Consider the following 19,955-nt stretch of genomic DNA (forward strand, 5'->3'; position numbering starts at 1 on the left):
ACTTCAAGGATTTTTAGAGAAGTTTCGTAAGTTAGTGTGTGCATTGTTGCTTAATGTTGTATGTTGTGTAATGACTGTCATAACAATTCCTTTGCTGTCAAGATAAGGTCATAATCAACTTGTGCAAGATTTATTTGTGATGTTTAAGTACTTATTTCATTTTGAATATAGATTGGTGAAGATTGGAGTTTCTGTTATTTGGTGAATATTGTTGTTTGTGTTAGGAATTGTTGTTTACATGAAAAGTCTGAAAAAGGACATTACACTCATACTAGTTGTCTTACCATGATCCTTTTTTCCCTATGTTGCACTTAACTGGGGTACTGGTCACTTGATGTAATAAATATAATTGCACTGTGTATCAAGTTTACTTAAGTACTTAATTTTATGTTTTTTGATAAATAGAAAATATGAGCACATGCAAGTGACTGATAAAAAAAAAAGAGCACATGTCAAGTCCCTTGGTTGATAGAGTTCTTTTCCAGCTCTGTCTCGTTCATCTTCTTGAATGGAGTGGTTAGGTACCACCTGTCCCTCATCAAGGTGAGTTCACTTGATGTTTGCACTTCTACACGTTGAGTTACTCCTCTAGGACATTTGTCATCTTGAGTTGTATACCAAAAGTCTAACTTCTATAAATTGGTGTCCATTTTTTTGTTTAAAACACCATGAATACAAATATTAAATTGTTTTTGATCCCATAATCATAATCAATTCCTTTGCCATAAAGATAAGATCATAGTCAACCGTGCAAGTTTATTTGTGATGTTTAAGTAGTTATTGCAGTTTGAATATAGATTGATGAAGATTGTGTTTCTGTTATTTGGTGAATATTATTGTTTACATTGAATAGTCTGAAAAAGGATATTACACTCATATTAGCTGTCTTTCCATGATCCTTTTTTTTTTCCTAGGTTGCACTTAACTGGGGTACTGGTCACTTGATGTAATAATATAATTGGATTGTGTATCAAGTTTACTTAAGTACTTCATTTTATGTTTTCCGATAAAAAAAAATTAAAGCACATGTCAAGTGACCAATATGAAAAAAGAGAGCAAATGTCAAGTCCCTTGGTTGATGGGATTCTTTTCCAGCTCTGCCTTGTTCATCTCCTTGACTGGAGTAGTTAGGTACCACCTGTCCCTCGTCAAGGTGAGTTCACTTGATGTTTCCATTTCTACACATTGAGTTACTCCTCTAGGACATTTGTCATCTTGAGTTGTATACCCAAAATCTAGACTCTATACATTGGAGTCCATTTTTTTGTTTAAAATGCCATGAATACAAATATTAAATTGGTGTTGATTCCATATTGTTTGCATTTGAATTAGAGTCCTCATGTTATTTTGTTCCTATGGAGATTTAGATGTTAGATATATTCAATCTAACATCTAAAATAATGGTATCATCCTTACAAATACCAAAATAGTTTTCTGACATTTTTCCACAGACAAAAACTTTCAAAAGGGAAATTGTGATATTTTCTGCCTCAAAGATAGAGAGATGGGGATTTAATTTGCTAAGCTACTTATATAATACTAGCATCTATCTTTCCTTCATCAATGGGTAACCCAAGAAAAAGTACCTTTCAAAGTCTATTGCCTACAAAAGGTTTCTTTGTCGATGTAGAGAGTTATTCGATCAAACATTACACTCGTTGCAAGAGTTGGGTGAAATTGCCAATCATTTTGATCTCGTCATTCAAAGTGACCTTCAATATTGGCTCTTTGTAGCAAACTTTCTTCTATTGTCATTATTAAATTTATGAGGATTGCTGCAAATGTAATAGCATTGTCGTGAAGTTGGTATGTACTTTCCAAAGGCAACAACCTCTTAGATTTATATATTAAGAATAGGCAATGAATAGATGAAGGGACATGTCTATTCGATAATCAGATAGTTAATATAATAATAAACTTTACCCATAGTTATATATGATGAACACATATATAAAGGATCAAGACATCCGAATTGACTAAAACTTTAACACTCCCTCTTAGTCAAGAAGGATAAATACATTTTGATAATCAAAGATAAAGGACGATCAGTATTTTGAATAACCCAAAGATGATCAATGAGATGATATATAAGCTCTTAGTTATTAAAATACCTAGTAAGCATTTATTCAAACAACCCAAAGATAATCAATTTGATGATATCTAAGCTCTTAGTTGTTAGTGCCACAAAATGCATACTTACCTCTTACCTAATATGCATCTATACAAACAACTCAAAGACAGTCAATTTAATGATATCTAAGCACTCAGTTGTAAGTCTCACAACATGCATATTCTCATGATTTAAGTACACCACTTACTCAAAATGTATAACATAGAATTTAGCCAACTAAAACTGCCACACATCAACACTCCCTCTTAGCTAGGAAGGATAAACAAAAGACGGATATTACACCATTGATAATATGAGGAAGTCACACATCAAGGAAGTCTTTGATCAGAAGACTTCCTTTATATGATATCGCATGGGTATTGGCTTATCAGAATGTTAACACGCGACATTCACCAAATACACTTTTGATATCATATTAGATAACATGAGTATTGGCATATCCATACATCAATCAAATGATATTCACCAAGTACTCAAAGTAAGATTTGATATCACATAATACAAGTTATTGTAAGATCATCATCGTAGAGTAACTTCTACAAATACAAGTGACATCATTTGGAAGTTGTCACTTCCTCATGATGTACACAGGGGGCAGGCTCATTAAAATCACATGGTCACAATGTATATTTATGAATTACAATCCTCTTGACTGCTACAATTTATTGATAACTAGAGAATCCATCACAACATGGTTTACTCCCTCTAAATCAATGTGATCAAGATCTCCAAAGGTTGACTGAATCATGTCCTCTATCTCTCCCTCTCTTTCAAGATTGCCTGAAATGTCAACATCCCTCTTTCTCTAATAAGATCAAGAATTTCAAAATCAACTATAACATATCCTCTACTGGCTTCTTCAAATGAATGTGTTAGACTCCCTCTTGATATAGAAAGATACTCATAATCTCAATCATCGAAGGGCCTCACTTTTATTGAGCATGATCATCAAATGACTAATGAAGGTCCACCTACATTAAATCTAAGTCTATTTGAAGGTCAAGTTCCTACATCAACCTCTTGATCTTCTCATCCAAGGGAGTTTCTAAGTTCTTCTATCAGATTCTGTTTGAGTATTTCCAAGAGACATTTTCAATCATCAACTCAATCTCGTGAGTACACACATCAAGTTGAATGTAATCTCTTATGCTTCTTGATCTGTCCTATAGGCATTTAAAAGAGATCACATATAATTCATAAAACTAATTTACCTTGAAGAGAAATATCAATGATATAAGCATACAATATTTCCTATCTAAATTTTGGAATAATATGAATTAACTACCTAAAAATTCATGATCATTATTCAAGAGTATAAAATAAGAAATACTTATCTCTAAATGAATTTGTCGCAACCAGTTTACTCTTCCTGAAGACATAATCAAATATTTCCTCATGGATGCAATTCTGTAACAAGTCGCTCATGCTTGTCAAATCGGTCAATGAGGGAGTGCTCTGACTGGAGCCCTGGAACAACATCAGCCATATTCAATGGTTTTCACAATAAAATGTTCAAAGGCCAGCCAACTCTAGTCATAGACCAAATAATAAAATACTCTGAATAAATAGGTGATAGGGGAATAGCAAAAACAACCAAATACACTAGGATGACACATCAACTATATCTCTCTGACACTTGAATGTTTTGTTGACTAGAAACATGACATGTACGAGCCTGCCATGTACAAAGTTTTCAATCTGTCCTAATATATATAAACTTCAATACGCATCTATTAGGCACCATTTCACTCATTCTAAATTGCCAGTTCGGATTCTGGTTCGAATGCAAGTTCGACATTCGGGTTCAAAATTTGACCAAAATTTTTTTGGGTTGGGTTTAGGTTCATTTTGGGTTCATCTGTACAAGATTTTTTTAATATGCGTGTGTGTCTGTGTGTGTGTGTGTGTGTGTGTGTTGCAGCAAACCAGTTCATACACCACTATGCTAATCTAAACTTCTAAAGCAATTTAGCAAATTCAACCACCATATATATTAATGATTTTGTTTGAATGCCATGACAAAATGTCAAAATATACCACCATATCAATGTTCCAGTTCAAAAACTTTAAAACAACAATGTTAAGATTACTGATCAGTAATCAGTAATCAGTCATAGACTCATATGCGATCAAAATATCAATGTATCATCAAAAAATTCATCATCATTAGGCAGTTGCTGATTAGAAGCACAATTAGTTGTTGATGGGGATAGCCTTCAAACAAAACTCTTCGAATGCCCAAAACATGAAAGCCCAAAATGATGGTTGTAATGATGTGAAAGCCCAAAATCAATTGAGATATCTGTTTTTTAATGCTGCATACACTTTATTAAAAACTTTTAGGTTGAAAGAAGCCCATAAATACTTTTTTAAATGTTGAAAAGTCAACACATTTTTGGCATTTTCCCGAATTCGCTTGGAAGTCACACCAAATTCTGCACAGGCTCATTTTCCTCTACCAAATTTACACCAAATTCTTGCAAATTCAACCAAGGTTCGAAATGCAAAACCCACAAGGAATTTGCTCGTAAAAAGGCGAATGTGAAATGAATTTGAATTGACTACGAATTTGGAGGAATCAAATTTTGAATTTTGCTTTCTTGTAGTGAATGTGCTAATTAGCACTCATTCAATCAATTTTAACAAATATTCAATTCATCACATAAGACAAAATTTCCTTTTCTTTAAACTTGGGAAAGAGTTTCGTCGTTTCATAGCAAACATAAAATGACTTTGTGTTATATTTTCTCACTAAAGACATGCTTATTCCTTGTTATATTCTAGTTTGATTTCTTCACTTCCTCCCACGTAATATCTCGTACCTCTTATATTACTGTTTGAATCTTTATCTCCCTCTAAACTATATCTTAACTCTTTGTTTTCACATATTGTTATATAATATACATATATAATCACCATATATGTATATTTATATCTATCTATCCATATAATTATATAACAAACTTAAATTATATTCCATAATAATATAAAAAAAGAAAAATAAATAACACACCACTATATATCTTAAGAGGAGTGGAATCCTTAATAAATCCCTTTATATGCCTCTTAAAACAAAGGTTACCTTCACTCATGTATGTCCTCTTAATTGGGTGCTTCCAACAGGAGTGTCTTTCCCACTTGTCAAAAATGTGACAGTCATTTGCATCTTTGAATCGAAGTACAAGTTCTTATATATCATAAACATTCAATGCCTAATATACCCATTCTTCATTGGTACCCGATAAGTATAAGACCCGCAAGACACTTAAATACATAGTCTGACACCAAACCATAATTGTTGCATTTAATAATCTCTTCAAATATAAACCGATGCATTTCTCTTACGTGGCATCTTTAATTAACTTATCCTAAAGTCTATCTTATTATAATACATCGATAATGTGTTATTTGACTCACCATGTGATTCGACCTCACTAATTTCAATCCGACTTGTTGGCTTGCTGGTTAAGGATTTAGCCCGTGGTTGAGGGCTAGTTATTGATAGCCCTTCCCTAGTCTCTGTTGTGTAACACTTGTGCACTCTCTACATACATACAGATATATAGGAGGCTGATTAAAAGAAAACTATAGAGACCACCCTATATATGAGTATTTTATAAAACAATTTACATATATTAAATACATTTCTGTATCACACGGGTAGAGAGAATAGTGGAAATCATTGTAGAATATACAGTTGTAGCATAGACTATCAAATATTTGACACTTGTGCCCATTGTTTCTCTATGTTCATCTTTAGCCACATCATTTTAACTCTGAAATTCGTTATTAAAAAAAATACATGACATTTGCATTGTTGGCTGCGTTCACTTGGTTCCTTGACATTGTTAAGTTAGATGCCATTGAGGCTCTTAATCACTCTTAAAGATCTGAATGCTTAAGACTTTTCAAATCAATGAACTTTTGTGAATCTCCAATCTCGTTGAGAGTCTAAAAAATACTCTAGAATCATCACCTCTACATAATTGTTAATCCTATTGCAGGGATAAAGAAGTCTGAACTCTGATAACTGACTTGGAGCTCTATATGCATACCCTGTTATATATATTAGGCAGCCATCAAGAAATATACCCTCTCGAGATCATTGCTCATATTCATTAAATTTGATTGATCAAAAGACAATACATCATCTGCACACAATGTGATATTCATTTTCACATTACCATAGATATAGTCGACATCCCATAGGTATAGAATATGCAATCTAGGTCTTGTTGAATCATATTATAAGATGACAAATTATTCTGATTTGAAGAAATTCGCCAGCATCGACAGTCATACTAGGAGTAGACACAGATACACATGATGTTGGAGTACATCAGCATGTCATCTATATCATTGTATGGTGGTGTAACAACAATCATTTATGGCATCGCATATCAACTATACAGGTACACAATAAACCCAGATCACTAATATTACAAGTTGAATGTATGCCTGATCACTAATAAAGATAATGATGTTGTACAAAGTGTATGCAGGTTGCAACTTTGATCACAACTCTGAGAATTCACAATAGTTGTTGATTTTGAATCTGAATGTTATCAGTGATCTCCAAAACTGAAAATAATTGAAGGGTAGATCAAACATGATCTTCTCAAACTTGGCTCTCATACCACAATAGATTAATTGCATGCCATGACCTTTTTTTTATATTTATATTTTGTTACTGCTATTAAAGGGGCATTCGAGGTGGTCTTATTTTACAAAATTAGATCATAAAAAAAAAACTTTCATTATTTCTTTATTATCTTCATTCAAACATCACAGGGCATAGGAGAACCTGCTCCGATACCATATTAAATTTATGAGTATCACTGCAAATGTAATAGCACTGCCATGAATTTGGTATGTACTTTCCAAAGGCAACAACCTCTTATATTTATATATTAAGAATAGGCAATGAATAGACATGTCCCTTCATGGGACATGTCGATTCGATAATCAAATACTTAATATAATAATAAACTTTAATCATAGTTTTATATTGTTAGTGAACAGATTGTCCTCCAAGAAAATACGTGCAAATATAACCCTGAATGCCCAAGTGAGAAGACTAATCAGCACCAACAGTTGGATAGGTTATCATTGGATTGATAACCTTCCTCTGAATTTTATCGAGTACAACTCCCCATGTAAGATATGCAACGAATTAATTGTGGATGCTTTTAACCAGAAAGCCCAAAAGGATTTCAAACATCTACCTGTAAACACAAAGTAGATGCGAAAGAACTAAACAACTACAAGAAAATAAACGGAAAATGACACAAAATCCATTCACCCCGACATGTTACAAAGGATAAAATCAAGAAACACATTTTCCATCTTCTTGAGAAAGTGCAGAAATAAAGCTATGAAGATGTCTTGCAATCAGAATGTATACAAGAAACAACAACAGTAAAAGCATATTTTAGAGAAAACTAAAGTGACACAAAGATCACGATTAGTGGAAAGAAGATCGCTCAAACTCTAGGTTTTGATATACAATCAACTTCCAAGTCTCCCTTCCCTTAAGCATAAAAGATACAAAGAACTTATTACACATTTGCAATTACAATCACTGTCAAAAAAAGGCTGAAGCTCCTTCTTTGTATTACATAAACAAATCACAGCTCTCTTATTTTCTAACAAATAGTTCAGAAAAGAGAAAAGAAAGCCTGGCTCTGCTTCCCATGACCTCACAGAAAATGGGATAATTCTAAAAACCTCTCCCTGTTGTAGCGCACAGTCTGCAGCCCGGAAGAAAGAAAGAATGGAACCCCTTCTCTCTGTTTCGATGGTCTATGTAACCTCTTTGGGTCTATTCACTTTCCAGTTATCAAAATTGTTTCTTTGATATTCCCCCAAGACTCTTTAAATCCCACCTTACAAATTCCGTTTCTAAATCCACTATACATGTCTTTGGCTATAGATTGTTTTAATAAAACACTTTGAGGAATCCGGATGATTTTCCTTCCCACTTTTTATGAATTGATGAAAATATTTAATAAAGAATAATTTTGAGTCAATTGCTTGGGGACAAGTGTGGATGTTTACTGCTTGACAACTGTAGTAACCCTCATCATTGTGGGTCTTTTTTATAGTGGTGATGGTCCTTGAACTATGAATATCAAGAAATCTACATATATTAACTCTGTATTCATCATTGAATTTGGCCACACCCGTGTCTTTCTCATAAAAAGCCAGCCATGAGTAGATAGGGGAATAGAAGTCTTCTGTAATAACAACTTCTTCAAATTGCCACAGGTCCCATTGTTTTCACTTGACAGGTTAACGTATATCGACTCTTTATATTCCCATGGATTTTCTGGATGATTTTTTCGCCATTCCTCTGTTCTTACTTTTAATTATATAACCTCCCTTATTCGCGACCTGTAGGATCTCTTAACACAATGTTTTGTTGGGCCTATATTGTATTCATAAAGATAATATAATGCAGAGGCTTTATGAAATCAAAAGTGGATGCATGTCGGGACAAGTGGCTTTTAATCTTCCCTTGATTAAGCATACCTTTTATATGGTTTTGTTTATTAACAAGCTCTGGCTTCGCACTCCTTTTTAAAGTGAAGTATATTTCAGAATAAACCCCCTTTATAAATATTAGGGCACGGCCATATAAGGGTGAGTGTCTTCGAATTTAGTTTCTCTGTAGATATGAAAAAGTGGCGGCATTTCAGGAACATTTCAAAGAGCATGTATACACTCAGGCTAACTGGTACGACTCCCTTTCTCAAATCTTCACACTGATATATGAAAACCACTACTATGTGCCCAAGTACTACCGCTTGGAACTTGGGGTGTATGATGCCGCAGGTAATGTTATTCATATGTTAATCTCTGTTTCACAACATCACAAGGGCAACATTTATGGCAGTCATATATTTGGATCTAAAAGCATCTAGGACCACAACTCCTACTGCTAAAGAAAAAAGAGGGGGTCCCCATTTGCAATGGGACAATGGTGTTAAAATGTCACAAAACTTTAAGCAAGTTCAACCTCAAGGACTTCAAATGAGAGGGAAGTTTGAATCAGATTAACAAAAGGCATATTCAAAACTTCAAGAAGAAAGAACAAATTTGCAAAGCCCACAGGAAAAGTTAGAGAAATTTTTCATCAACTTCAATTTCCTCCGGAAATCTGAGTTCATTTTGAAGGATCCAACTACATGAAAATTTCACCATCACTTCAAGAAGTTCCTGATTCGAGTTCGTGAGTACAATCAAGTTCAAGATCATGGCAATGAGAAAATTTACATGAACAAGGAGAAAATTTCAGAAGATGAAGCAATTTGGGAATAGGTCATCACAATTGAAGGCTTAGCAATATTGAGTGTCAAGAGATATTTTCTCATCACCAGAATATTGATCAAATCTACAAGATAAAGATGTTGAGGTGGCACTTGTCTTCAACCAATCAAAAAAATTCAGATATACGTGTTCAGGCACATTCAATCACATTATCCCATGTTTACAATTTTCTCATTGGCTCTCAAAAACATTGTAATTTTCTTATTGTCCAACAGGGTGGTGCCTTCATTTAATTGGTTGATAGGGTGGCAACCCTAATTAGAATTTGTGATGGATAAATCTTGGCCCTTGACCCGAATTAATCTTGGCCCTTTATTGTAATTGGGCAACTATAGAAGGCTAGGGCCTTTGCATTTGTGAGGGTTAGTTTGTAGATTCATTAGAGAAAAGTTAGTCGTAGAACTAGAGTAGGAGTGTAGACTTGATGACATTGTTGCAATAAGGTTGTCAAAGTAATTGATGATTAATTGTTGGTCTTTGTTAGGTGAAAATCTTGCAGCCGATAGTTTGGATTAAATTCAATCACAAAATAGGTAGACTAGCCACAGCGTGTGAGACACAGTCTCTCCTATCTTAAAGGGAAGGCTCCCCCTTCTCACTGTTCCTTGGCTCAAATTACGGTAAGCAAGAAGTTGAGAGATTTTGAAAGGGCATTACCAATATTCTTTCCTCTTAACTTTTAGAAAAGAATCCACTTACCCGCAGAGAATGTAATGGGCAAGATGATACCTCTAACTACACTTTTATCTAAAGTTGTAAACAATGATACCGACAAACCAACACTAATTCAAAGGCTAGCTAAAAGCGTACTAGTTTGGCTCTAAGTCTAGTCTTAATCTATATGCTATAAAAATAACCTATACTATTGGGGCACAAAGACTTCCAAAAGTATAGAATTCAATCTATTTTTGTGAATTAAGAAGAGATACAAGATACAACAAAGCTCCTAGTCTATGTATCACCACAATTGCTCCTAGTCAAAGCTTTGGCTCTAATTACTTCTTAACTCTTTATACTCAATTATCAAGTACACAAAAAACAGATGAATCAAAGATAACAAACGCAAATACCAATCAAAGCTTCCAACTTGCGCTAATCACAATTGCAATCAATCAAAGTTCAACTCCAATTTTTTCATTGTATTTACTTCTCTTTCCAAATAGTACTACACAATCAAAGTTATGCTAGCACAATTTCTCCAGAGCTTGTTTGCATACCATAAAAGATAATTTTTACAATGAGGGAGCACTTTTACATATAGGCAAAGGAGTTGAGAAAAGGGAGGAAAAAGTGGGAGCAACTCAACCAACTTTAACCAGGTCTAACTAACGAGAGAAATTATTGGATTACATGTCATAAGGACATGCAAATAGTATTGGATGTAATTACACAATTTCATGTAATACATCCTCTCTAACTACATGCATGAAAATAAATAAAGAAGAAGACGGACATAGAGGAAATAATCCTAAGGATTACTCTAAAGTGCCTTGTATTTAGTGATGCAGTCATCTATTGCAGGAAGATCTGAGATCTCCATTGATTTTGATATGGATGTAATGTTCCCGTTCCTTTGCGGAGAGAAAACAATTGAAAACAATGGTGTACGGGCTACTAGAGGATGTATGCAAATGTCGTATGGTATCAAAGAGGGATGCACCAGGGAGTTCGTACGGTAGGCCTACAGAAAGTTGTACTGTAGAGGGGGAAGTGTTTGTACTGTGGCCAAGTCTTGGTCGTACGAAAGATGTGTACAATGTTGAGGGTATGTCTTCCACTTGGCCGTACGAGGTATATTTCAAGTCGTACGGTGGACTGTCTTCAAGTCATACAGTGGAGATTGCAAGCCATACAATGGAGTTAGCAGATTGTACAATACATAGAATTGCAATACAAGAATGTTTGAAAAGAAAGTCGTACACATAGGTGCTTGAGCCAGACGTAATAAGACACCAACTGTGAATGCAATATCATTCATACATAAACACAATAGTTTAGATGAAATCCAAACACAATAATACTTGAAAATAATTTTCGAAATGCCAAATTCGAACCAAGAAATATACAGACAGAATACGGTGAGGGTTGAATCCCACCAAAACCGAACAAGCCAAGTAGGGAAGATCTTTCACTTCCGAAATGGCAACAGAGAATCCCAATGAGAATTCGTAGTACAAAATAAATAATCAGAGTGCATACCTAATGACTACCTACAAGTCGTGCTTAAATACCCGTTAGTGAAAACTTTCTGAGGGTGTACAAAGATAGCTAACGGCAACACAAACTACAGAAACAAAACAAAAATGGGCCCGAGATATATTAAATCAATCGGCCCATTAACAATAGTTTGGTTAATGATTTATTTTATTCAAGGAACATTACAATGGCTTCAATCTTCACTATATTGGTGTATGTTGATCTTACAATCTTGTAGTTTTGCTGCAATTGAATCCTGTAGACGCTTTGCCACTTATTTATATGTTGCAAATCTATTCATCGTATGTGAGCAAAATTCCTCAAAATCAAGTTCAACATTGACTGTATTTGTGTATTCTTAAGTCATTTCTTCAGCTAAGACCAAATTATCATGTTTGGTGAGAACAATGCATCCTATTTGTTCCAAGTTGAATATAAGATCTATTTTAAATGTCTGACAGTCTTCCAGGGCTGCCCGGAACTTGGTCAATAGTTTTCTCAGTTTCTCTTCCGTGTGTCCCATGAGACCCTAACGACTTCACACGCCACTATGCCATCCAGATCAGTATTGGCTATCTACTCCCAATCTACCAGAAGTTTCTTTTAGAGTGTTGGCTTCTTGATTCATAGCAAGTCATGTATAGTTTCTTCAATTTGTTAATGCGTTCAAGAACTCTGACCGCATCTTTGATGGCCTGCACTCCTTCTGAGACAACTTCTCCAAACCAAGTTTTGGCTACTTCAATCAATTTTTCCTTTTAGTTGTATCAGAAGTGGTAGCTGTACGCTGTGATGACTACAATCGGATAACCTCATTTAGGCAAGTGACTTCTCCCTTAAGCTAATATTTCTTTTCCCAAAGCTCATGATTACTTCTAGACACATTAGCAAGTGTATCTTGAGCATCTTGCAAACATTCCAGCTGTGTTTGTTTACCAAGATCAATCCTAGTAATCTTATAATCTGAACAATTAATTTCCTCAGCCAGTTTATCCACTAAGGGCTCTACAACTTCAGCATATTTGGTTTACTTAGACCCAACCACAATTCTTGAAACAATCTTGTCTTTCAAATATTTGGATTTGGTCTTCTTGATACACAAATTGTTTGGAAGCAGCACTACTTTCCTCCTCTTCATAGTAATCTTTCCCAACTATGCAAGCAAACTAAAATCCTCATCAGCTGAAACAAGAACAATGGCTATAGTAGACATTGATCTTGATTATATTTCAGTTGTAACTATGCATGCCTCAGTCTATACAGCTTAATCCATAGGTGCTTGTTGAGATGATTCCATCATGAACATATCAAAACCAGCAACTGAAGTGTCAAGTAGGGAAACTTGTCCTTCTATGAGGGTTGGGAAATTCTCAAAAACATCTCCCAAGTTTTCACACTCTTTTGTCATGAGAATGGGAGGAGTTGTAGAAGAGATAGGGAAAACTGACATCTTCACCTCTAAGGTAGATATAAAGACTATAAAGACAATGGAGAATGAATCCACATTGTTGTCTATATTATCCAAAAGGGGTTCCCCCTGAGTAGGTGGTTTTTGAGCATTTGGTGGCCTTGAAGGAGAAATGATCATGATTTCTCCTTCTTCCTCTATTTCAGCTTCTTCTTCCTGAAGTGGTGCTCGACAGGGCTCCTAAGATGACTTCAACCCTTTTCCACATTTGAGCTTAATCTTGAGAGATTTCTCAAGTGTTGAAGAAGATGCACCATCTTGACTTATATTGTCCATCTTAGATGTCCTTCCAACCAGTTCAAAACTATTGCAGTCTAACCCGAGCTTAGGATATACCCTGTTGAGGTGGTTGATCTTTAGCCATTTGTCAGTATTTGCCAAGATGGACTAGAATCTACCAAAGATAGAGACACATTCCTTGTGTTGCCAATTGATGGGAAATGGACAATGCTTATCAAAGCTTGCCTAATGGTATTTCGGATCTAGAACACTGTCATTATCTCTTTCTTAAAAATTGGGTGGAATCTCAACCATGTTGAGATTAATGATCTACTCCAAGGTGAGCCTACAGTAATCCATCTTCGTAATATCCAACTTCGCACACATATCAATCCATACATCCTCCATGCGATGAACATGAGTGAATTCTCTCTTTACTTTTGAATTCAAACCATAGTAATCAAAATCATACCTAGCCTTGAACTTCTTCATAGTAATCAACTAAAGTTCTATCTCCATCTCTTTTGTCTTGTATACTGAGTTGAGCATATATTGCCCAATCATCAAAGGCTTAGCAGTAGTGATACCGAAACTTAGCTTATGTAGAGTATTCTGATATGATTATAACTCCATAAGCTACCTGGCTAACTCCATTAGAATAATCCTGTCAATAGGATACCTTGGTAGTGTATATGGCTCTTCTTTTAAGTATCCAACTCTTAGATAAGTAAAAGTTGGAAACTATAGAAATATGCAACCAATCTAATTCACCTTGTTCCAAGCTTCATCTGATACCCTCCTGATCACCAACTCCTTATCAAATTGACATCTAAAATGTCCAAAGAATGCATCTTGGACTCTCCTATAATGTACCTTACTCTGTGTTAATGTGATTTGTTCATAGTGATTCCAAATGGGAACCAGACTATGATCTCCCTTGGTGGACAAGCCTAAAAAAGATCCCATAGCTGCAGCTATGTAAACCAGGTATGAATTCATAGAGAATGACATTGAAGTTTCCATGCTAAGCAATTGTTCACACAAAGTTGTACTAATGAGCTATCCCAAAAAGATGGGTTTTTCATTATCACAGATTTAGAAAATGAACTTGAACATCCATGGTTCAAATTCACCAAATTCCTTAAGGCCACACACCCTACTGAGAAGGGTAATCAAGTCTTTACATTCTAGCTTAAATTCAGATCTGTGTAAAGTCTTTGGCCATCTAAAAAAGTTGTTTCTTTTGACAATCAAGTAATATGCATTCATATGGTTTTGGTACTCTATCTTTTCTGATTCCACAAGTAGAGAGTTGTATCCTTTGATAAGTCTACACATTTTGGACTTTGAGGGACCTTGAAAATATTTTCAATCACCTCTAGATCTAGACCGATGATAAATTTTTTATCTACATTTATTAATGTTTTGTATTTAGGACTTAAATGACAAGCACATCATACGACGAACTAAGTAGATACAAGATGAATGTTACTTTTCTTTATGCACCTCATCTCTTTGCTTGAAGGATTTTCGACCCTTTGTAGGAATTCAGCAATGTCCACATGTCCAATTTCTCTATCAAAATCATTATCTAAGGTAGAAGAAACCTAAGATGCAGTTCAATGTGCCAACTCCTTGTCATATTGATACTTCATATTTCCTTTTGACTTCAAAGACGGGGGCATGTCTTGTGCTACAATGTGAAAATTCCAAAGTGTGAACACAACATCAAAAGATATGGATACTAAATCCATGAGGATATTGGCAAAGACGGATCTTGAGAAAAAATGAATTTAGAGTATGAATTAGATACTCATGGAAAGTATGCAATGACTTGGATGTGACATGGAAGGTATATGCGGAGGGCTAAAATGGGACTTAGGAAGTTGGATAGCATATAAATGCTCTTTGGAATGCATGCTATGTTCCTAGGAATGTGTGCAAATGACAAAGCTGATTTTGGTATGTAAAGAGTGACCTACCAAAATGGGTTCTCTGGATGTAATTACATGAAAAGTGATTTACATGTAATCATGACTTGATGTAATCATGCAAATAGCTTCGAAGTATGAGATTACATGTAAACACATATGAAGAATGGAATTACATGTATTTGCGGATGGAGAGTGAGATTACATGTAATTGTGGATGGAGAGTGAGATTACATGTAATTGTTCTCAATATGCCATAAACACAAGTCACAAGTCAATAGGGATATGCCAAAAACATGGTTTCTTTCCTCCAATACACAAGTTGTTTTTGCTAAAAACCGTATAGAGGGACGTTTTTGACCAAAAATGTGATCTCAATATGCAAAAATATGAATCATTTTTGCTCTTGGAATGCAAAAACGTGATCACCAATAGCAATGATATGGATTAAATCCCCAAAATGATCCCTTCTTTAGAAAAAACGTGATCTAAAATCTCCAAATCTGGGGTTTTTTGCTAAAATGTGGCTTCAAAAGACCATGAAATGCAACAATTTTTGCATGAGATTCAACATCTAGAGCATGGGAATGCAAAAATGCCTCTTATTGCATAAGATTTCATGCCATGAAATGAGAAAATCTGGAGATTTCTTGGCAAAATATGTTCATGAAGGGCAAAAGCATGGGCGTTTTTGCTCTTGGAAGCAAAAATGTGGTCTCAAGATGCAAATGCATGTAGTGGGAGTCCAAACACATTCTCTAGGAGAGTTTACATGTTTTAAAATGCATGTATGTTGTTCTTTTATGCAAAACACATGCTTGGAGTGCCTTTGCATATTTTAAATAACATGTAAGAGGCAAAATGCACTCTCCAAGCCTCATTACATATTTTAAAACTTGCCTTTGGAGTCAAGATGCAAAACGCATTCTTGGAGCACCTTTACATGTTCTAAAATTTGTTAAAATGATGCAAGTAGTGCAAAAATGCATTCTCCAAGGCTCCTTGCATATTTTAAATCTTGCATGTAAATGCCAATCCTTCATAAATGCACTCCTGGGAAGTCCTTACATATTTTAAAAATATGCAATATGTAACATGTTTTTTACAATTTTGACTTTGGAAAAGCCAAATTGTGGACTCAAGATGCAATTACATGGAAAATATATTACATATACAGAAGGTCTTTATGCAAAATGGACTCTAGGAAGTTCATTTACGTGTATTTTTAGTACAAAATGGACTCTTGGAGGTCCATTACATATTTACATGTAAGTGGGTTGAAAGTTGCCTTTACACAACTTAAACGATCAATTAAGCACATGTTTAATTGATTTTTTTGAGAAAATATTACTTAATTGGGTCAAAATAACATTTACACTATATAGTTTAATTATTATGTGCAAATATTATTCATAAAGTAATATTTGCATAGAGGTTTTAAACTTAAACATAAAGTAACTCAAAAATTAAATCAGACTATATAGTTAATAAAGTCACCTAAGTGAAAAATTTAAAAAGCAACTCAACATAAAGTGCTCTATAGTCACTTAAGTGATAAAGTAACTTCAAAACATAACATAAAGTGAATGTCAACATTAAAATATAACATGATATTTTAAAATATGCAATTACATCTCAAGGTAACACTTTTTGGGATCTTAAATGGTCATATATTTTGACTACCAAGCCCAATTAAGCCCTAAGATATATTGAATCGAAGGGAAAGTTGAAAGAAAGGGTTTGAGCAAAACTAAAAAACCAAAAGCAAACAAACACACACTCAAAAATGCAAAAAAAGATGTTGAAGGCTTCAAAACTCAAGCATAGGCTCAAAAAACTAAAAAACTAAAAGGACTTGATGAAAGCCTTCAGTAAAAAGAATCATTATATCAATTGGGATCAATTGGTTGATCAATGTCAGCCAATTAAATAATGAATCAACTTGGATTACTTAATGTTGCTTTAAAGTACTGCATGGTTTCTTCAATTCATTGGGATTTTATTTCATGTCAACTAGACGTAATAGATGAATGGAAGATCTTGTTAAATTGTGATTAATGGTGACGATAGTGTGAATACCTTTAGTACTCGATGATTGTAAGTAACAATGCAAGGTTAGATATAACCCTACATTGCAAGTGTTTAACTTCTATTGGAGAAGTACATTAGATTATGCCTTCATATGACATATGGATAAATACTAACAATGTGAAAATCATTCTTGCATCCATAGAAGATAGTACCCTGCTATGCCTAGCTGATACGACAAGGTAAGAATTGGTTAGAGACTCACCCTGTCATCAACATTATTCTACATTCTTAGAATTAGATAGTTTTTGTTTCCTTTGCAAGTTAATTTGGTTGGAAGAAATTGAAGTTGAAAGTCAAGTTGATATCCATTAGATGAACAGCCTAAATCCCTTTGTGATAACCAGCATATCACATAATTTAAACTTAGAAGTCCATAATAAGAAGGAACCTTGAGGTTGTCTCATTTGATTAAACAACCTAGATACATTCTTTGGCATATGATCATCCTTATTCAAGAGAGAGTTAGAGATTTGGTGTTTCATCCTACAATTATATATTGTGTAGTGGAACAAAACACGCATCAATAAGTACAATACCACTATCATAGTTTGAATGTGTTATGACCAAGAGTGGTTTATTTTGCTTCTTTTAAAAATAAATTGATACCATGATGTAGAGAAGAAACACAAACATTTCAGAAAAAAACACAAAAACTATGTAAGAGATGTTGTAATGCACTTTTCTTAGACCAACTTATACTTTGCCCTACATTCACAATTCCAAATGAAGCAAATAGAAAAATATAGTTAGAGATATAATCCTCTCAAAAATAAGATCAGATAAACATGTTTTGAAACTTGCAACCAAATTAGAAAACAATGTAGATGCAAGACATGAAATACATCTAGTTCTAGGTTTAGGATATACATAAATCTACACAATAAATTTCAATGGTTGCATGGGATCATAACGAGGGTCATGTTGGGAAACATGATGAGGTACCCCAAGTATCCTCTACCCTCGGCCCAACTGCAGGAGCTTATCCTTTGACCTCATCAAGTCCTTAAACAAGGGTCCTTAACCATCATCATGAAGTGGCATATCTAGTGAGGGTCACACTATTCCCCTCCCTCATGAAAAGTTTCCACATCTTATGATTGATTCACTACAACAATTGATCAATATGGAGATATTGGGAGAGCTGCACAATGGTGTCCTTGACCCTCAACCCTAGGCCCAATGTACCTTATCCTCCTTGGCCTCATGTGGTCCTTAACTAATGGCCCTCAACCATCATTGTGAGGTGATCTCATGGTCCTTAACCATAGTTACGAGGCACCGTAGCTAATGGGAACCTTTCACCATTCTCCCTCGTAGGACTCCCTTCTAGGGTTATGTTCGGAGACATGATGAGGTGCCCCAAGTATCATCTACCCTAGGCCCAACAGTAGGACCTTATCCTCTATGGTCCTTAGCCATAATCATGACATGGCATATCTACTAAGAGATTTACACCATTCTCCTCCATCATGTCAGCCTCTCGCCTCTTTTGAAAATTTAATTTAAATTTAAGTATTCATTAATTGCATATAATCTACATAATTGATATAAGTACATAAGCAAAACCACTTCATACCAATGTTGAAAGCCAAGGGTGTACCAATAGGCAATCTGGAACAGTTTGTGGACAATATCATTTACAAGGTAGCGGGTGAGGAATTGGATACCATCGCAGATTGGGAGGGGGTAGAGTTTGAAGATTTTGAAACGGTTTCTGACCTAGGGGTGGAGGTCCCTCTGCTTCATGATTTGGATTTGCCACCAAAAAGGATGTGTTATAACTCGGTCTGATGCTGATTTGCCTAAAATTAGAATTAATAACATACCAAAGACATCAAGAGGAAGACCTTCCAGGGCTAAGAAGGTGTCAAAGGAAATTGCAGCAGGGGTACAACTAACACTGAATTTTTCTAAGACTCCAAGGAAGAATAAGGAAGAGGTGGCAGCCTTAATTGCAAAACAACAAGGAAGGACGGAAATGGGGTCTCTGAGGCAACAATGAGGCTACTTTCCTAGAATGTTAGAGGCATTAGTGCCTCTAACAAAGCACGTCTGGTCAAGGACCAGATTTTCAAAGTAGGGGTTGACTTAATATTATTTCAGGAAACAAAATTGTCTAATGATAGTGGTGTAAAGTTCTCTAGTTCTTGGAAAGGTTGGGCTTCTTCTGTATCACCCTCTATTGGAGCGTCTGGAGGTTTGGCGGTGCTTTGGAAGTCATCTTCTTGCCAAGTTCAGGTTATTAGCTCCTCAAAGTTCTTTAGTTCTAGGAAAGGTTGGGCTTCTTCTATATCACCCTCTATTGGAGCATTTGGAGGTTTGGTGGTGCTTTGGAAGTCATCTTCCTACCAAGTTCAGGTTATTAGCTCCTCTGCAAATTGGATAGTAGTGCATGTCTCCCAATTTAACTTTAATTTTTATTTGTTTAATGTGTATGCTCCAACCTCAATCGTAGGGAAACAAAGACTTTATGGGTTTCTTTCTTAGTTTCTTGTGGAGCTAGGGGACTCAAAGGTGGTCCTAGGAGGTGATTTTAGTGCTTCTTTGGGAATGGAAGACAAAGTGGGAGGATTATTGCCCTCTCCAAAGG

At 35.1% G+C, this 19,955-nt stretch overlaps 1 protein-coding gene across 3 annotated transcripts in view; it reads right to left on the reverse strand.

The window, feature by feature from the left end:
* Positions 1-19,955, reverse strand: part of PANC (pantoate-beta-alanine ligase) — a 124,722-nt gene that overhangs the window by 14,237 nt on the left and 90,530 nt on the right. The window contains exon 4 of one of the 3 annotated variants that reach the window (XM_089799654.1): positions 3,419-3,598. The exons of the other annotated variants lie outside the window; for them this stretch is intronic. Within the exon in view, the coding sequence (XP_089655780.1) occupies positions 3,434-3,598 (165 nt within the window). The 3' untranslated portion in view covers positions 3,419-3,433. Of the gene's footprint in view, positions 1-3,418; positions 3,599-19,955 lie in introns of those variants that run through there. 3 annotated transcript variants of the gene reach the window in all.

This window comes from Cupressus sempervirens, chromosome 9 (genome assembly GCF_028749045.1).
Source record: "Cupressus sempervirens isolate cs-2001-9-10 chromosome 9, ASM2874904v1, whole genome shotgun sequence".
NCBI classification, from domain to species: domain Eukaryota; kingdom Viridiplantae; phylum Streptophyta; class Pinopsida; order Cupressales; family Cupressaceae; genus Cupressus; species Cupressus sempervirens.